Source organism: Clarias gariepinus, chromosome 17, assembly GCF_024256425.1.
Source record: "Clarias gariepinus isolate MV-2021 ecotype Netherlands chromosome 17, CGAR_prim_01v2, whole genome shotgun sequence".
Lineage (NCBI taxonomy): Eukaryota > Metazoa > Chordata > Actinopteri > Siluriformes > Clariidae > Clarias > Clarias gariepinus.
This window is the reverse complement of record NC_071116.1, coordinates 1,746,080-1,761,588: the sequence shown is the minus strand read 5'-3', so window position 1 is coordinate 1,761,588 and position 15,509 is coordinate 1,746,080. Positions and strand designations below refer to the sequence as shown.

The 15,509-nt window shown below is 38.4% G+C and overlaps 2 protein-coding genes across 49 annotated transcripts in view; both read left to right on the top strand.

The window, feature by feature from the left end:
• Nucleotides 1-15,509, top strand: part of LOC128545731 (protocadherin gamma-C5-like) — a 241,929-nt gene that overhangs the window by 196,232 nt on the left and 30,188 nt on the right. For 2 of the 48 annotated variants that reach the window (XM_053516322.1, XM_053516300.1), the window contains exon 1: nucleotides 146-2,650. The exons of the other annotated variants lie outside the window; for them this stretch is intronic. In XM_053516322.1, coding sequence (XP_053372297.1) covers nucleotides 248-2,650 — 2,403 coding nt within the window. In that variant the 5' untranslated portion in view covers nucleotides 146-247. Of the gene's footprint in view, nucleotides 1-145; nucleotides 2,651-15,509 lie in introns of those variants that run through there. 48 annotated transcript variants of the gene reach the window in all.
• Nucleotides 11,267-13,895, top strand: LOC128505534 (protocadherin gamma-C5-like). The gene has a single exon (XM_053476030.1). The coding sequence runs from the start codon at nucleotides 11,421-11,423 to the stop codon at nucleotides 13,893-13,895; it is 2,475 nt and encodes an 824-aa protein (XP_053332005.1). The 5' UTR covers nucleotides 11,267-11,420.

Genomic DNA, 15,509 nt, shown 5'->3' with positions numbered 1-15,509 from the left:
AACTGTAATACTCCATATGGACCCTAAGTGTCGCTGTTCGTTGCATGTATTTTTGCCTCCTTATTTCCTCTCATCATTTTTACAGCATAAAAAAAGCACGGTACTTTAAATCTCGCCCACATTTACCGTCTCAGTGACGCTTCAGTACAAGCTAACCGCAATTAGAGTGAAACGTTTTGTGGAATAAGAGTTCTGGAAATATTTTCCCAGCATTATCATTCGGATACCACACCACTGTCTTTCTTAGATGTTTAAAATGGAGACGGCAGAAAAGGGAAGGCTGCTTGGACTGCGATTGGTGACATGGCTAGGTTTGACAGTGTTTACCAATCTCGTAAGCGGACAAATTCGTTACTCAATACCAGAAGAAATGCCGGTGGGTTCTTTAATCGGGAGTATTTCTACGGATCTTGGCCTCGAACTGAAGAGACTGGTACTGGGGAAAGCGCGTGTTTTCACTGCAGACGGGAGTCAATATGTGGAACTCGACAAAGAGAAAGGACAGCTGGTTGTAAAGGAAAAGATGGACAGAGAGCAGCTTTGTGGAGACATGTCTGCATGCAGTGTCAGCTTTGAAGTGATTCTTGATAACCCAATGGAGCTGTATCGGGTTACGGTGGATATTTTAGATATAAATGACAACAGACCGGTGTTTCCTAAGAACGAGATAAATCTGGAAATCAGTGAGTCTGCCCTGCTTGGGGCTCGTTTTTCTTTAGCCAGTGCTGTTGATCCAGATGTGGGTGCAAATTCGATACAGAAGTACACATTAGAGCCGACTGATCATTTTAATCTGAATGTTCAAAATGGCGTAGACGGCGGGAAAAACCTAGAAATGGTTCTCCAGACAGCTCTGGACAGAGAAGAGAAAGCGCAGCATCATTTGACACTGACAGCTTTCGATGGCGGAAAACCTCAGAGATCTGCCGTTGTGAAAATTAACGTTGTCGTGCTGGATGCTAATGACAATGCTCCCGTGTTTAAACAACGCTTGTATAAAACGTCTATTGTTGAAAATGCTCCTAAAGGTTCAGTCGTAACCACAGTTAGTGCAACCGACGCAGACGAGTCTAGCCAGGAAATTCGTTATTATTTTGATCATGCTTCAGAAAGCATCGAAGTTCTGTTTTCCATCGACGAGCAGTCTGGTGAAGTTAGGGTCATAGGAGTCTTAGATTACGAAAAAAACAAGCAGTTTAAAATCAAGGTTCAGGCTAAAGATCACGGAGGGCTGACGGACACCTGCGAAATAATGATTGATGTCATCGATGTAAACGATAACGCTCCAAAAATCACAGTCATGTCTTTCTCTAGCACTGTCTCTGAAGACGCAGAGCCTGGCACTATACTCGCCATGATAAACATACAAGACCTTGACTCGGGCGATAACAGCAAAGTCACGTGTTCTATCGAGCGAAACACCCCGTTCAAAATTGTGGTGTCGTTAAGTAATTACTACAACCTAGTGACAGATTCAGCACTGGACAGGGAAGACATAGCAGAATATAACATCACAATAACTGCAGTGGATTCTGGGAGCCCAACCCTTTCAAGTAAAGAAGTGCTTTCCATTAAATTATCAGATGTAAATGATCATGCACCCCAGTTTGAGCAAGAAGTCTATAATGTCTATGTTGCTGAAAATAACCAAGCCTCCATGTCTGTCCTCACTGTAAAAGCAGATGATGCGGACTGGGGACTGAATTCCAGAGTGTCTTATTTTCTTGTAGATGGGGAGTTAAACGGAGTACCATTGGCATCATATATCTCAGTAAATACAGACAGTGGAGTGATTTATGCAGTTAAATCATTTGACTATGAACAATTGAAATCTTTTAAAATTCAAATCAAAGCTCAAGATGGGGGCTCACCCCCGATGTCCAGCAAGGCCATGTTAAACATATTTATTCAGGATCAGAATGACAACGCTCCTCAGGTTCTCTACCCAGTACAGACCGGTGGCTCTGTGGTGGCTGAGATTGTGCCTCGTTCAGCAGATGTTGGATATCTGGTCACTAAAGTGGTGGCTGTTGATGTGGACTCTGGACAGAACGCCTGGCTCTCATTCAAACTCCAGAAAGCCACAGACAGGGCGCTGTTTGAAGTGGGAGCGCAGAATGGAGAGATACGAACTGTGCGCCAGGTCACTGACAAAGATGCTGTGAAACAAAAGCTGACTGTAGTTGTGGAGGATAACGGACAGCCATCTCGCTCAGCTGTAGTTAACATCAATGTCGCTGTAGCGGACACTTTCCCTGAGATGCTCTTGGAATTCACAGAGCTTACTCGTGACAACCATTACAATGATAATCTAACTTTTTATTTAGTCCTGGCTCTTGCTGCAGTTTCAGTACTTTTTATTGTTTCAATTATTGCGATAATTTCAGTAAAAATCTACAGATGGAGGCAGAAAAAACTGTTCTATAAATCTGCTGCAAATCTGCCTGTGATTCCTTATTACCCACCAAGCTATGCAGATGGAACTTTGCAGCATGCGTATAATTATGAGATGTGCGGAACCACTGACTCAAGGATAAGTGATGTAAAGTTTGTCAGGCCATACAGCCAAAATACACTTGGGAGTGTGAGTCTCATGGGGACTGTGCAGAGAGAAAAAGGCGGCCTAGATGACGCTGACCTGCTCTCAGAGGTGAGGCTTCTTCCTATGAGCTTCTCTTGCAGTCTGCTTGTGCAGGGGGAATCTGTGAGTCACCCTAAAGTTAAATCTGTTCCTTGTGGCTGTTCCACATACATGGAAATACCTGATGATGCAGAATGTTCTTTAACCTCCACTCATATTTGTCTAATTTAATTATTTTCTTGAATTGTAAGGTATTTAAAATTTGTGTTTGATTAAATCAGTTCATACGAGATTTATGTCTTCCCCTTTAAACATATCACTGCATGGTTCGCACTGACCCAATTTTCTCTCTCACTCTCCTTGTCTTCCTCTCTCTTTGACACACACACACACACACACACACACACACACACACCCTCGCTCACACACACAAAGCCCTGACGCTCTGCTCTTGAATGTGCATTCTATGCTGCACCAATGACCTTTTGTTTGCTGCTTTTTGTACCGGATTAAGGGCATACAGTCAAACATGAGCATAGTTAGTGTTTGCTAAATCAATTGACATAAAAGACAGAATGTTTCTCTGCAATAAATAAGTCTTTATTTTGTCTTTTGCTCAGTATTAAACAGTATCTCCCATGGATTCTGACAAAGAACCCATTCACTTCATCCCTATTAAAGGAGACATGGTAGACTGTGCTATAGAGTCTTTGTAAATCAGGAAGTTCTCTCATTAGCATCAATACATTTTGTTTTATCAGCACTGGTGCAGTGGGCTTTGCCCTTGAGAGTTTTTAGGTGCTGGGAGTGGTGCAGCTGCATTAACGCCACACATTTGTCTGACCACAGCCTGTGGTTTGTGCATACTCATTTTGTTTGGCTGATATTATTGTTGCTGCAGTGCTACTGTGGACTATACTTACTCTGTTTTGTTGATGAAAATGTGGGTGTATCTGAGCGAGCTGTGTGCTGCAGTGAGACTGTGCCAGGTCATTCTGGTTGCCATGGAGATGCAGTCCAGAGCTCTTAAAGAAACATGATTATGTGGTCCTGATAATGTTCATGTTTTATAGGGATAAAGAAACATATTGATAATGTAAACAAAAACATTGCATTGCCCTTTACTTTTGTTGATACATACTTGTACTATCTCGAAATACAAATGCTACAGTATGTTATATGATACACTACATTTTGGAAGTATTTTGGCAAAATTTAGTTTTAACAAAAGACAGATTTTTATGGACTACGTCTCATGAACAGTATTATACATGGTGTCACAAAAGTCTCAGCATATAGCAAAACTTAAGTGTTTTTTTATACATTGTTTGTGCATATATTTTTCTATATAGTTTTGAGGAATTCCTTCAACAAAAGAAGAATTCATTTAAATCATTCTCATGGTCATGCTGTAAAGCTATATAAGATTTTTTAAGGCAAAACCTGTAAAAGCCACTTACTTGTCAGTTGTACCACATATGTTAACCCAAGCTCAGCTGGGACAGATTATTCCATGTGTGTTTACAAAGAAAATGACAATAATTTAGAAGATGTTCTGTAAACTAAGTTTTTATTGTCGCCTTGAAGACTTTTGAAACATCCTGTACTAAACACTGAATATATCCATTGACTGAAAGAATCATTCTGGTGCTGTCCAGGGTCCTGCATGTACAGTACTGTTTTGTGCAAAGGTCTCTACTCTTGTGAGTAACAGTATAACACAGTTTATGCACATTTTGCCACCTAATTTGATTAAGATAACTAGCAATGCTGTGGGATATATGTGTTGTGTTAGAACAGAAATGTCAGTTTTTGATCCTGGGGCTCCTGCTATGATGCTGAAGGTCAGATTTAACCTGACTATGATTACTTTGGCATGACATGACATATAGGCTAATGATTAAAAGAACTTAAATTATATACATTTTCTAATTCTGATAACATTTGGATGTGTTTTCACAAATTTAATCCTTGTTTAGTCTTCACATTCTACATTCTTACCTTAGTCTTAAGGGTCAAACATGACCTGCCTTTGTTAAACCCCTGACATTAAGCACCTTCATTAAATTTTAAACTGCAAATCTATTATAAAAAAAGAATCAATCTGTCACTCATCACAAACTATTGAATATCTGTGTCTATTTTGTCCATAGTGCAGAAAGAAAAGATGGAATTTGTGTGTATATGTGTGTGTGTGTGTGTGTGCGTGTGTGTGTGTGTGTGTGTGTGTGTGTGTGCGTGAGTGTGTGAGAGAAGGAGAGAAAGAGAGAGAGAGAGAGAGAGATTGTGTTTGTTTCTTGTGGTTGTTATGGCTTTTGTGGTTTATAATTTTATCTGTCAGTCACTTTGGTGGTGTAGAAGTTTCATGGAAAAAAACAAAACAAAAGCAGTGCTTGATTTTTTTTTATTTAGAATCACTCTAGGGGAAAAAATCAGGAAATTTCAGTTTAAAAGACTTTTTAGGGGGTTTTCTATGATGTTGAACATAGAGATAAATAGCCAATACATACATACAAACATACCTACATTAAAAATAAATAAATGCTTTAAGTAAACATTTAATATTAAGAAATCTTTATTGTTCATGTTATTAACATAATGTGAGGTCATGTATCATTTTATATTTGTTTAATTATTAATAATCCTCCTGCATAAGTAAAATATTACTAAATGCTGATAACTGAATAAAGTGTATATTTACTTATACTAATTATAATTATACTTATATACCTTATAAGTTATCTATTTAACATCAGTTAATTAACAAATTAATTGTTTTTTATCACGCTGGTTAGGGTGACACAGTCATAATAGGTTAGAAACCTTGCTGCAAGCCAGTGGAATGCACACTGAATTCAATTCAATTCAGTTCAATTTTATTTGTATAGCGCTTGTAACTTTTTACATCATCACAAAGCAGCTTTACACAATCAAAAGAATTAAGTTTGTATGAAATGTGAATGTGTATGAATCAAAATTATATGATTGTCCCTGATGAGCAAGCCTAGGACGACGGCGACAGTGGCAAGGAAAAACTCCCTAAGTAATAGGAAGAAACCTTGAGAGGAACCAGACTCAACAGGGAACCCATCCTCATCTGGGTGATAACAGATAGCAGGGATTGATGTGCATAATAATATGTGAGACTGAAAGTTCAGTATAAGAGGAGATGTGTAGGATTAAAGTCCAGTTTGTTCCTGGAGGCTCAGGTAGACTGTGAGAAATTCCAGTCCTGAACTATTGAGCGACTGAAGTCACACGTCCTCAAAGAACAGCAGTCTGCATCAGTCGAGGACAGGACCACCTTCATGGTAAAGTGGAACCGTCCCCAGTCACCACACGCATCCCAGGCAGACCACACGGGGGCATCCATGTGATGAGATCTCCAACCAGAAGCAGCTAAATAAATAGGTTTTTAGCCTGGACTTAAACACTGAGACTGTGTCTGAGTCACGAACACTATTTGGAAGACTATTCCATAACTTTGGGGCTTTGTAAGAAAAAGCTCTGCCCCCTGCTGTAGTTTTAATAATACACGGTACTGACAAGCAGCCTGCATCCTTTGATCGAAGTAGGCGTGGCGGATTGTAAGACACTAGCAGTTCACTCAGATACTGCGGCGCGAGATTATTTAATGCTTTATATGTCCAGAGTAGTATTTTAAAATCGATGCGAAATTCCACAGAAAGCCAATGCAATGTAGATAAGATAGGGGTGATGTGCTCATATCTTCTGGTTCTAGTGAAGACTCTAGCTGCTGCATTCTGGACTAATTGAAGCTTGTTTAAGCACCTAGTTGAACAACCAGACAGTAAGGCGTTACAATAATCCAACCTAGACGTGATAAAAGCATGAACTAGTTTTTCTGCATCATTTGGTGACAATATATTTCTTATCTTGGCAATATTTCTGAGGTGAAAGAATGCTATCCTGGTAATATTATCTACATGTGCTTCAAATGAAAGGCTGGAGTCCATAATCACACCAAGGTCTTGCACTGTTGCACTTGATGGAACAATTAAAATCAAAGTGTGATCAGAAAGCTTACTTCTAGCTGCTTGTGGTCCTATGACTAGAACTTCTGTCTTATCAGGATTAAGCAGAAGGAAATTAATTAACATCCAATTTCTTATGTCCTGCACACATTGCTCAACTTTAGTAAGCTGGTTTTTCTCATCTGGTTTTGCTGAAACGTATACTTGTGTGTCATCAGCATAACAATGAAAACTAATACCATGTTTACAAATTATGTTGCCTAGAGGAATCATGTAAAGGGAAAAAAGCAGTGGGCCTAACGTTTTAGGCCCACTGCTTTTTTCCCTTTACATGCTTCCTCTAGGAAATCACTGAAATTATATAAAATGCATGCCCAAGTGTTTATGGCAGGTTACATTGCATGACTTCAGGAGTGCTCTAGTGCACTCTAAAACACACGGTGTTGGATTAGCACTTTCAGAGGTCACTTAAGTTCAGGTAGACCTTCATTAACAGTGCTTTGTGATACTTTAAAACAAAGGAATATATTTTCTGTATATGATGCTAATAAGGTATGTTACCTGTACATGTGTCAGGGGTGTAAATTCTTAAAAATATCACTTTGCATCAGTGCTAGGTGTGTGAGTGTTTTCATCATCATATCCACAGCTTCATAAAACTCATATCTTCACTTGACTGTGTCATTTCCACTGCCACAGCTTCATTACCCTGCACACAGATAAGAGGAGCTGAGGTCCTGTTCAAAAGAGACTTATACACACACACACACACACACACACACACACACACACACACACACACACACACACACACACACACACACTTGGCTCCCTTGGTTACACATGTCATCACTTTAGCCATCATTTGTTCCAAAATGCTTCTCTTTGCTGTTAACTGTCCTTTTATTTTTCATTTTATATATATATTTTTTTCAACACTTACTGTGATTGTTTTATTGTGTTATTAAATCTTTTCCACTGTATCACAGGACAAAAAACAAATTCCAAAATAAGGCTTATTCTTTTAAGTTACATGATTTTAGCTCTTGTTACCTTCTTGACAGTGATATCATCTTTTAGTGTGTCAACCAACGAGATGAAAGTGGTTTAGGATGAAAATGCACAGGGGACTCCCTTTGTGACCTTTTGAACTCCATAGTACCCAATCTCTTAGCCACTGTCCTTCAATGACATTAAAAAAGTTGTTGTTTTTTTTAAAGCTGCTTGCTTAGTATGTCACCTCACAATCAACTTTTTGAAGCAGCATAAAAAGTTCAAAGAATTGTTGCTGCACTGAACATGTCTCTGGCACTGAAGCCAAACTAAAGACAGGGTGGTATATATAATAAATAATATATGCGCAAAATGAAACAAACAAAAATACATGCATACTACACTGTACATAGTGTATATACCATATTGAGTCATTTTGAAGTAGTATTTGTCATGGTTATGCATGCCTTATGCAATCCATCAGCTAAATGTGCACACTGTTTAGTTTTAAAAAATATTTTTATGTGTTTTTTTAAACTACACTAATCTTGGGTAAAATCAAAGTTACACGAACAGTGTCCTAAAATTAATAAAAAATAAATAGAAGTAAAAAATTTTAATACTTTTATAAGGTAAGACTAACAAAAGAATAGTTTTTGACTGTGGGTCATATCTCAGCTGAAATCAATCAAAACAGAAGGTTAACCAAAACACAAATAGTCTTCTTTCTATGTTCTCATTCAGCTGCCACATTACTAGTGCAGGGGGTAAAAAAACACCCATGTGGAAGACAGGGAGTGGCCTCTGCAGTGAAGCCTTTTGTTTGTAATTCACCTAATAAATCATGAACATACTGTATATCACACTGCTAACCTGATTGTCATTTCTTCACAAAATTCTGCCATAAAATAAGTCAACCTGTCTGCATTTTGTAGTACTAGACATATTTGGTTACTCTGTTTGTTTTGGTATTTGTTTTGCACACAGATGTGTATAAATGCCTTTAAATCACTTGAAATAACCTTGTATTTGATCTTTTCTCTGTGAAATTGTGTTATTGTTTAAAATGTTCATTTTTCTTCATCTCCTCCCTTTCCAGCCAAACACCTCTTCTACCTACAGATATTATGATATGCAATGTTTCTTTCTCTGTCTTACTATCCTTTTTATATTCACATCCCTCATCTCAACATGAGGTGGATGTGTTTCCATAGCAACAGACTGGGTTCCTCGTGGCAGACGGGTCCATTTTATCTATAGGGGGGGGGGGGGTGTATGATTTCCACTGGGAGTTCAATGTGGTGTTTGTGTTAAAAAAAAAAAGAGGTTGGGTAGGGTCTCTCTCCCTCTCTCTCTCTCTCTCTCTCTCTCTCTCCCTTCCCCCTTTGTAAAAGTTTGCACATGCGTACTATGCCATTAGCTCTCATGCTCCCTCTTGTGTTTGCTATCATATAAACACAAAACATTTCATTTGTTTTGTTTTGTTGCTTTCATTTATTCTTTTTAGGTCAAGTGTAATCCATAAGATTAATTAATACGGTTGCTGTAAGTCTGTCTGACCAAAACATTTTTCTTCTTCTTTCCATGTCTTCCATCCACAATTCCATGTGTTTCTCCAAATAAGGTAAGCATTTTTAATTCTTATTTTGTAATGTAACACTGCACACACCACAAAATAGAAAAGACTGCATGCAAATAAACTGACTCTACATAATTGTATAAAGCATCCACAAAATAAGTAAGCATATCTTCAGAAAACAACCAAAGTAATGGTCTGCATTTCTATTACAGTATTTAACCAGCCTAAAATATAATTTCTTTATACACAGTCATTTCATAACCAGTAGTCTGTTTAGTAAACCAAGCTACAATAAAAAAATAATAATACTTGCAATAATATCTAAGATTTTACAGTGTATCTGATACTGTATAATAAAGTTAACATTACAGCTTTTACATGGTATTCTAATTAATTCAAATAAAACAATTAGTTCAATAGTTAGTAGAACTGAAATTCTTACAGACTCAAAGAAAATTGGATCATATAGGGGACTGTATTCTATCAGGTTTATCTTTTCTATCCAATTAGCCTATTGTGTATAATCAGAACTGATTTAATAAACAAATTAACACATTTTAAAGGGCTTATTTTTACTTAGACTTGAGACCAGCCATGTATTATGTTTATGAATAAAATTAGTAACATGTATGACTAATCACTAATTATAATAAACATTATACTTTATTATCACAATATCCAGGTGTTAAAAATCACTGGCTGTGTATAAAAATAAAGTTTTATGTCTTGTGATTTAATAAATTTAGAAATAAAATAGTCTTGTTTCTGTCAAGGGTGTATGGGTTGATAAAAACCTTTCGATGGAATGTTACATGTGTTCATAGAGAGAAAGAAAAAAAGAAAGAAAGAAAGAAAAAAAAGAAAGGTTAAATAAAATGAAACATTTGCTAAGTGACTCAAATATTGCTTAAATGATGTTTACATGTTCATGATTCCACGGTAAGTACTGTGATCATATTTTTCTTGTACTGTATTTATCTATGCCAGGATGGGTAATGCCTCTTTAGAAGACAAAAATGTTTCCCTGGATTTTTGGCACCAATTCGTTGAAATGTGTACATATAGCCAACTAGCACATAAACACACACACACACACACACACACACACACACACACACACACACACACACACACAACGTATTCATTCAGGAACATTCCCATGGTGGAGAAGCTGCAGCTGCCTGAGCTGGCCGCCTGGATGGCGCTGTCCAGCTTTGTGGTGCTGAAATTCAGCATCGCCACTTCTTCAGGCCATACGGCTGTGCCTCATGGTTGCTTCCTCTGTTGCTAGGAAGATCAGCTCGGTTAGAAAGGCGATTTAAAGCATAATTAAGGCTACCCTTTCGATTACTATTGTGTCCCATATTAGATGCAATCACGGGTTTTCCTTTTTAATTTTTTTTATTTGGCACAAATGGTTTGTGTTGTATATAATCCCGATCAGTATCTCTTTAATCTGCAAACACAAATACTTTAGCAGCATGCTGTGTTTCCTTTTTGTCACCACATGACGGCAGATATAGCACAGGAAGCTCAGAGTCAGTCGGAAAACTGAACAGGATTGAAACACATCAATAGGACGCATGAGATGAAGAATTAAATGCAATTACTGAATACATTATATACATTCATATACGTTTGTAATATTAATATTAATAAGAAATAATAATAATAATAATAATAATAATAATAATAATAGTAACAATAATAATAATAATAATAATTATTATTAAATTTAGTTCTTAGTGCCTTTAACAGTGGTCATTGTGGCAAAGCAGCTTTACAGAATCAAAAGAAAATTATTGAAAGGTGTATGAAATGTGTAAAAATATATTATTATTATTATTATTATTATTATTATTATAGTATTTAACCACATGGCATTAATTTAAGCATTTATCTATCTGTTTATTTGTCAAATCGTCTCTCTGACGTTCAGAATTTTATCTGTACAGAAACGTCTGTACAAAACGAGGTGCCCTCCTTTAACACAGAGACCAGATCTGACTGGTTGTCGCTGATGTTCAGGGCACCAATCAAGTGTAGTTCTGCACAAAGAGATCTACTCCCGCCTTAGTGTGTGTGTGTGTGTGTGCTGTCATACCATGCTCAGCACCAACGAAAAGCCTGAGCTAGTGTTCCTCCAACAAAAGGAGCTCTTATTTTACCCTGGAACATGTTTTCAATACATGGATTGGGTTTTGGTATTTACCCTGAACGCTATGTAACGTTAGGATATGCTGGATAATCGGTTTGCGTCATTTGAGACACGATGGGAAGGATTTCTTTTTTCAGGAGGGAGATATACTGCTGTTATTTCATCTTTATGTGGAATTCTATAGAGGCACATGTGCGCTATGTCATTCCAGAGGAGCTGAGGGGTGGATCGGTGGTTGGAAATATCGCCAAAGACCTTGGTTTAGATTTTTCCGAGGTTGCAGTTCGTAATTTGAGAATAGCCTCCGAGTCAGGTAAGCAGTTCTTCAGCGTAGCCGCGGAAAGCGGCGAGCTCATTGTGAATGAAAGAATTGACAGAGAGAGCCTTTGTGGTTACGCCGTGCCGTGTTTGCTGCCTCTGGAAGCAGTTGTAGAAAATCCTCTGCAGTTACATCGCGTTGAGATTGAAATACAAGACATTAATGACAACACTCCGAGTTTTCATTCGAATCAGCGCGTTTTAAATATTCCTGAGTCGATAAACCCTGGCGCGAAATTTCTCCTCGAGAGCGCCGATGATCCCGACGTCGGATCGAATTCTTTGCAGGCGTACACTCTGGGAAGCAATAAATATTTTGTGTTGAATGTAAAAACTCAAGACGGCATTAAAATCCCCGAGTTAGTATTGGACAAACCGCTCGATCGGGAAAAGCAGGCTACTCATAGGCTCATCCTGACGGCGGTAGACGGCGGAAAACCGGTGCGATCTGGTACTTGTGAAGTCAAGGTCATAGTTCTTGATATTAATGATAATGCGCCGCAGTTTGAGAAGTCCTTCTATGAAGCCAACGTGAGTGAAAATGAACCAATTGGAAATGAAATGGTTAAGGTTAGCGCTGTAGATTTAGACGAGGGTGCAAATGGAGAAATTGAGTACGCTTTTGCAGACAAAACATCTGACGCGTTAAAGGCCGTTTTTCTTATTAACCCGACTACTGGTGTGATTACTGTAAAAGGAAAGCTCGATTTTGAACAAGCTAATTTATACAAATTCGACATAATGGCCAAAGACAAAGGAAACCCTCAGATGGAAGGGCACTGTAGTGTAAAAATAATGATCAGTGACATTAATGACAACGCTCCAGAAATAGTGATTACATCTCTGTCCAGCCCAGTGCCCGAAAACTCTCCGAATAACACAGTCGTGGCGCTGATCAGCACTAAAGATGCAGATTCCGGTGAAAATGGTAAAGTGAATCTCACCGTGGCCTCCGGCTCACCATTTAAACTGATTCCTTCTCTATCTAATCGTTATACACTGGTTACAACCGGGTCACTAGACCGAGAGAAATACCCTGAGTACCAGATCAAATTAAATGCAGTTGATTCTGGCTTGCCAACTCTGCACGCAGAAAAGATGGTCAAAATTAGCATCTCCGATGTCAACGATAATCCTCCTGTTTTCTCTCAAAAGTCGTATACAGTTTACACGAGAGAAAACACTGTTCACGGCTCAATTCTGTGTTCTGTATCAGCACATGACCCGGATCTTGGTCAAAATGCTAAAATTTCCTACTCCATTTTGGAATCTAAAGTTCAAGATGTATATGTCTCGTCGTACATCTATATTAATTCAGACAACGGGACCATCTTCAGTATGCACTCATTTGATCACGAAAAGATGAAAGTGTTTCAGATCAAAGTCCAAGCGAAAGATAACGGCTCTCCGTCTCTGAGCAGCAACGCCACGGTTCATGTTTTTATTGTGGACCAGAACGACAACGCCCCCGCTGTCATTTACCCCTCTGCACTCATGGGCTCTGTCTCTCATCAGAGGTTGCCCCGCTCCGCTAAAGCAGGATACCTCGTTACTAAAGTCACAGCAGTGGACGCTGACTCGGGCCATAACGCCTGGATTTCCTATCGGCTAGCGGAGGCGACGGACGCGTCCCTGTTCACTGTCAGTTTACACACAGGAGAGGTGAGGACTAAGCGCTCTGTGTCAGAGCAGGATGACTCCTCTCAGAGACTGCTCATAGAGATACAGGACAACGGAGAACCGGTGCAGTCCACCACAGTCACACTGGATATACTGATAGAGGACGCCTTTCATGAACCAATCTCAGACTTCAGACACAAAAATCCAGAACCTGATCAGAAAAGTAGCAAAATCACATTATATCTCATGATTTCTCTTGCCTCCGTCTCCTTTTTATGTTTGGTGACATTTTTCGTATTGTTAATAAAATGCGCTCGGAGCAGTAGAGGCAGCTCGACTTGCTGTATCAGACGGAGCGATGGTGAGTCTAAAAACCACAACAGAAACCTGCAGATCCAGCTCAACACTGACGGACCCATTAAATATGTGGAGGTGCTGGGAGGAGACATGATGTCTCAGAGTCAGTCGTTCGGCTCCTATCTCTCTCCAATGTCCGAATTCAGTGATTTCACCCTTGTTAAACCCAGCAGCACCACAGACTTTACAAACACTCTAAGCGTGCTCGATGCGTCACTACCGGACAGCACGTGGACGTTTGAGAGTCAGCAGGTGAGCATTTATTTTAACTTATATCTGAGCAAAATGTGCTAAATGTTTTATTAGTTCAATGTAAGTGAAGAAAAGCAAATATTAGTCTGTTAAAAAAAATTAATTGTGGAGTTCAGTTAGAGAGGTAAATTATTCTGTGAAAAACAGATGTCAAACAAGTTCCCCTTATTTAAGGATAAATGCAGAAAAGGTTGTCCTGTGCATTTCTCTCTGAACATCAGAGTAAAATGGGTTGTCCAGACATTGTTCAGAAGAACGGCGTACTTTGATTCAAAAATTAATTAGAGATGGGATAACATACAAAGAAGTGCAGAAAATGGTAGGCTGCTCTGCTAAAATGATACCAAATCATTTTTATGCTTTAAAATGGAGACCAAAACCGGAAAGACGTGGAAGAAAACAGAAAACTACCATTCGAATGGATCGAAGAATAACAAAATTGACTTAAAGAACATTTAAAGTTACCTGTTAGTACTGTTACTATTAGAAATCGGCTATGTGAAATCAAACTATAAAAAAGAAGCCCCCGCAAAGTCCCATTGTTGGAAAAAAGACATGTGCTGAAGAGGTTACAGTTTGCCAAAGAACACATTGACTGGCCTAAAGAGAAATGGCGCAATATTTTGCAGACTGATGAAAACAAGATTGTCCTTTTTGGGTCTAGAAGCCGCAGACAGTTTGTCAGGCGACCCCCAAACATTGGAGGCACAAACATCATGATATGGGGAGGCTTCTCGTAGGCGTTGGGTCTATTTATCAAATTTCAGGGATCATGGACCAATTTGAGTACATCAGAATACTTAAAGAGTTCATGTTGCCTTATGCCGAAGAGGAAATGACCTTGAAATGGGTGTTTCAACAAGATAATGACCTCAAACACAGCAGGAAGCAAGCAGCATGTTGGTTCCAGACCAACAAGATTGACGTTATGGAGTGTCCAGCCCAATCCCCAGGCCCTAATTCAATCGTGGCATGTAGTACAATTGTCACATATGTTAAGCAGTTCTCAGAAAGCATGTTTATACAACTAAATATATTTTCAGAGATGCACAAAAAAAGAATAAACTTCAAGCATTTTTGTTTAAACGGTATATTCATCACTTTGTAAAGATGAATGATGACACTGCTATTTTTTTTAACAGACTAATATTTGTTTTTCTTCACTTACACCAAACTAATAATACATTAAGCACACTTTTCTTCGTGTTGTGATTCAGAATAGAATGTACAGGGTGTCCAATGCATTTGTGTGATTTTAATTAAAAGTTATTATATGGATATGGAGCTTTACTCACTTTTTTTTAACACACTGCTATTATTTTAAACACCACTGTATATTAAACGTGCAAACTTATTACAATTAATGTTAAAACGAATCACACTAATGTCAAAAGGATATGATAGAAGTAGACCGCACAACCTGATTTTTCTTAGCCTATCTTAAAACAGTGTTTTTGCTTGAACATTCTTTTACTGTATACAACCCCAACCTCAATGATGTGGCACATTGATAAAATTTATTATAAAATGCTAGATAGAATCCTTAAGTTACATTCACAAAAGTAGAATTTCTGTGGAGTGCACTTATATAATTCTCTGTGCGTAATATCTGCAGTCAATATTTAAACAGCTCACTTTTATAACTATGAAAAAGGT

What these genes read in the sequence shown, in the direction of transcription:
- LOC128505534 (XM_053476030.1), top strand. Translation starts at nt 11,421, where the DNA reads ATGGGAAGGATTTCTTTTTTCAGGAGGGAGATATACTGCTGTTATTTC.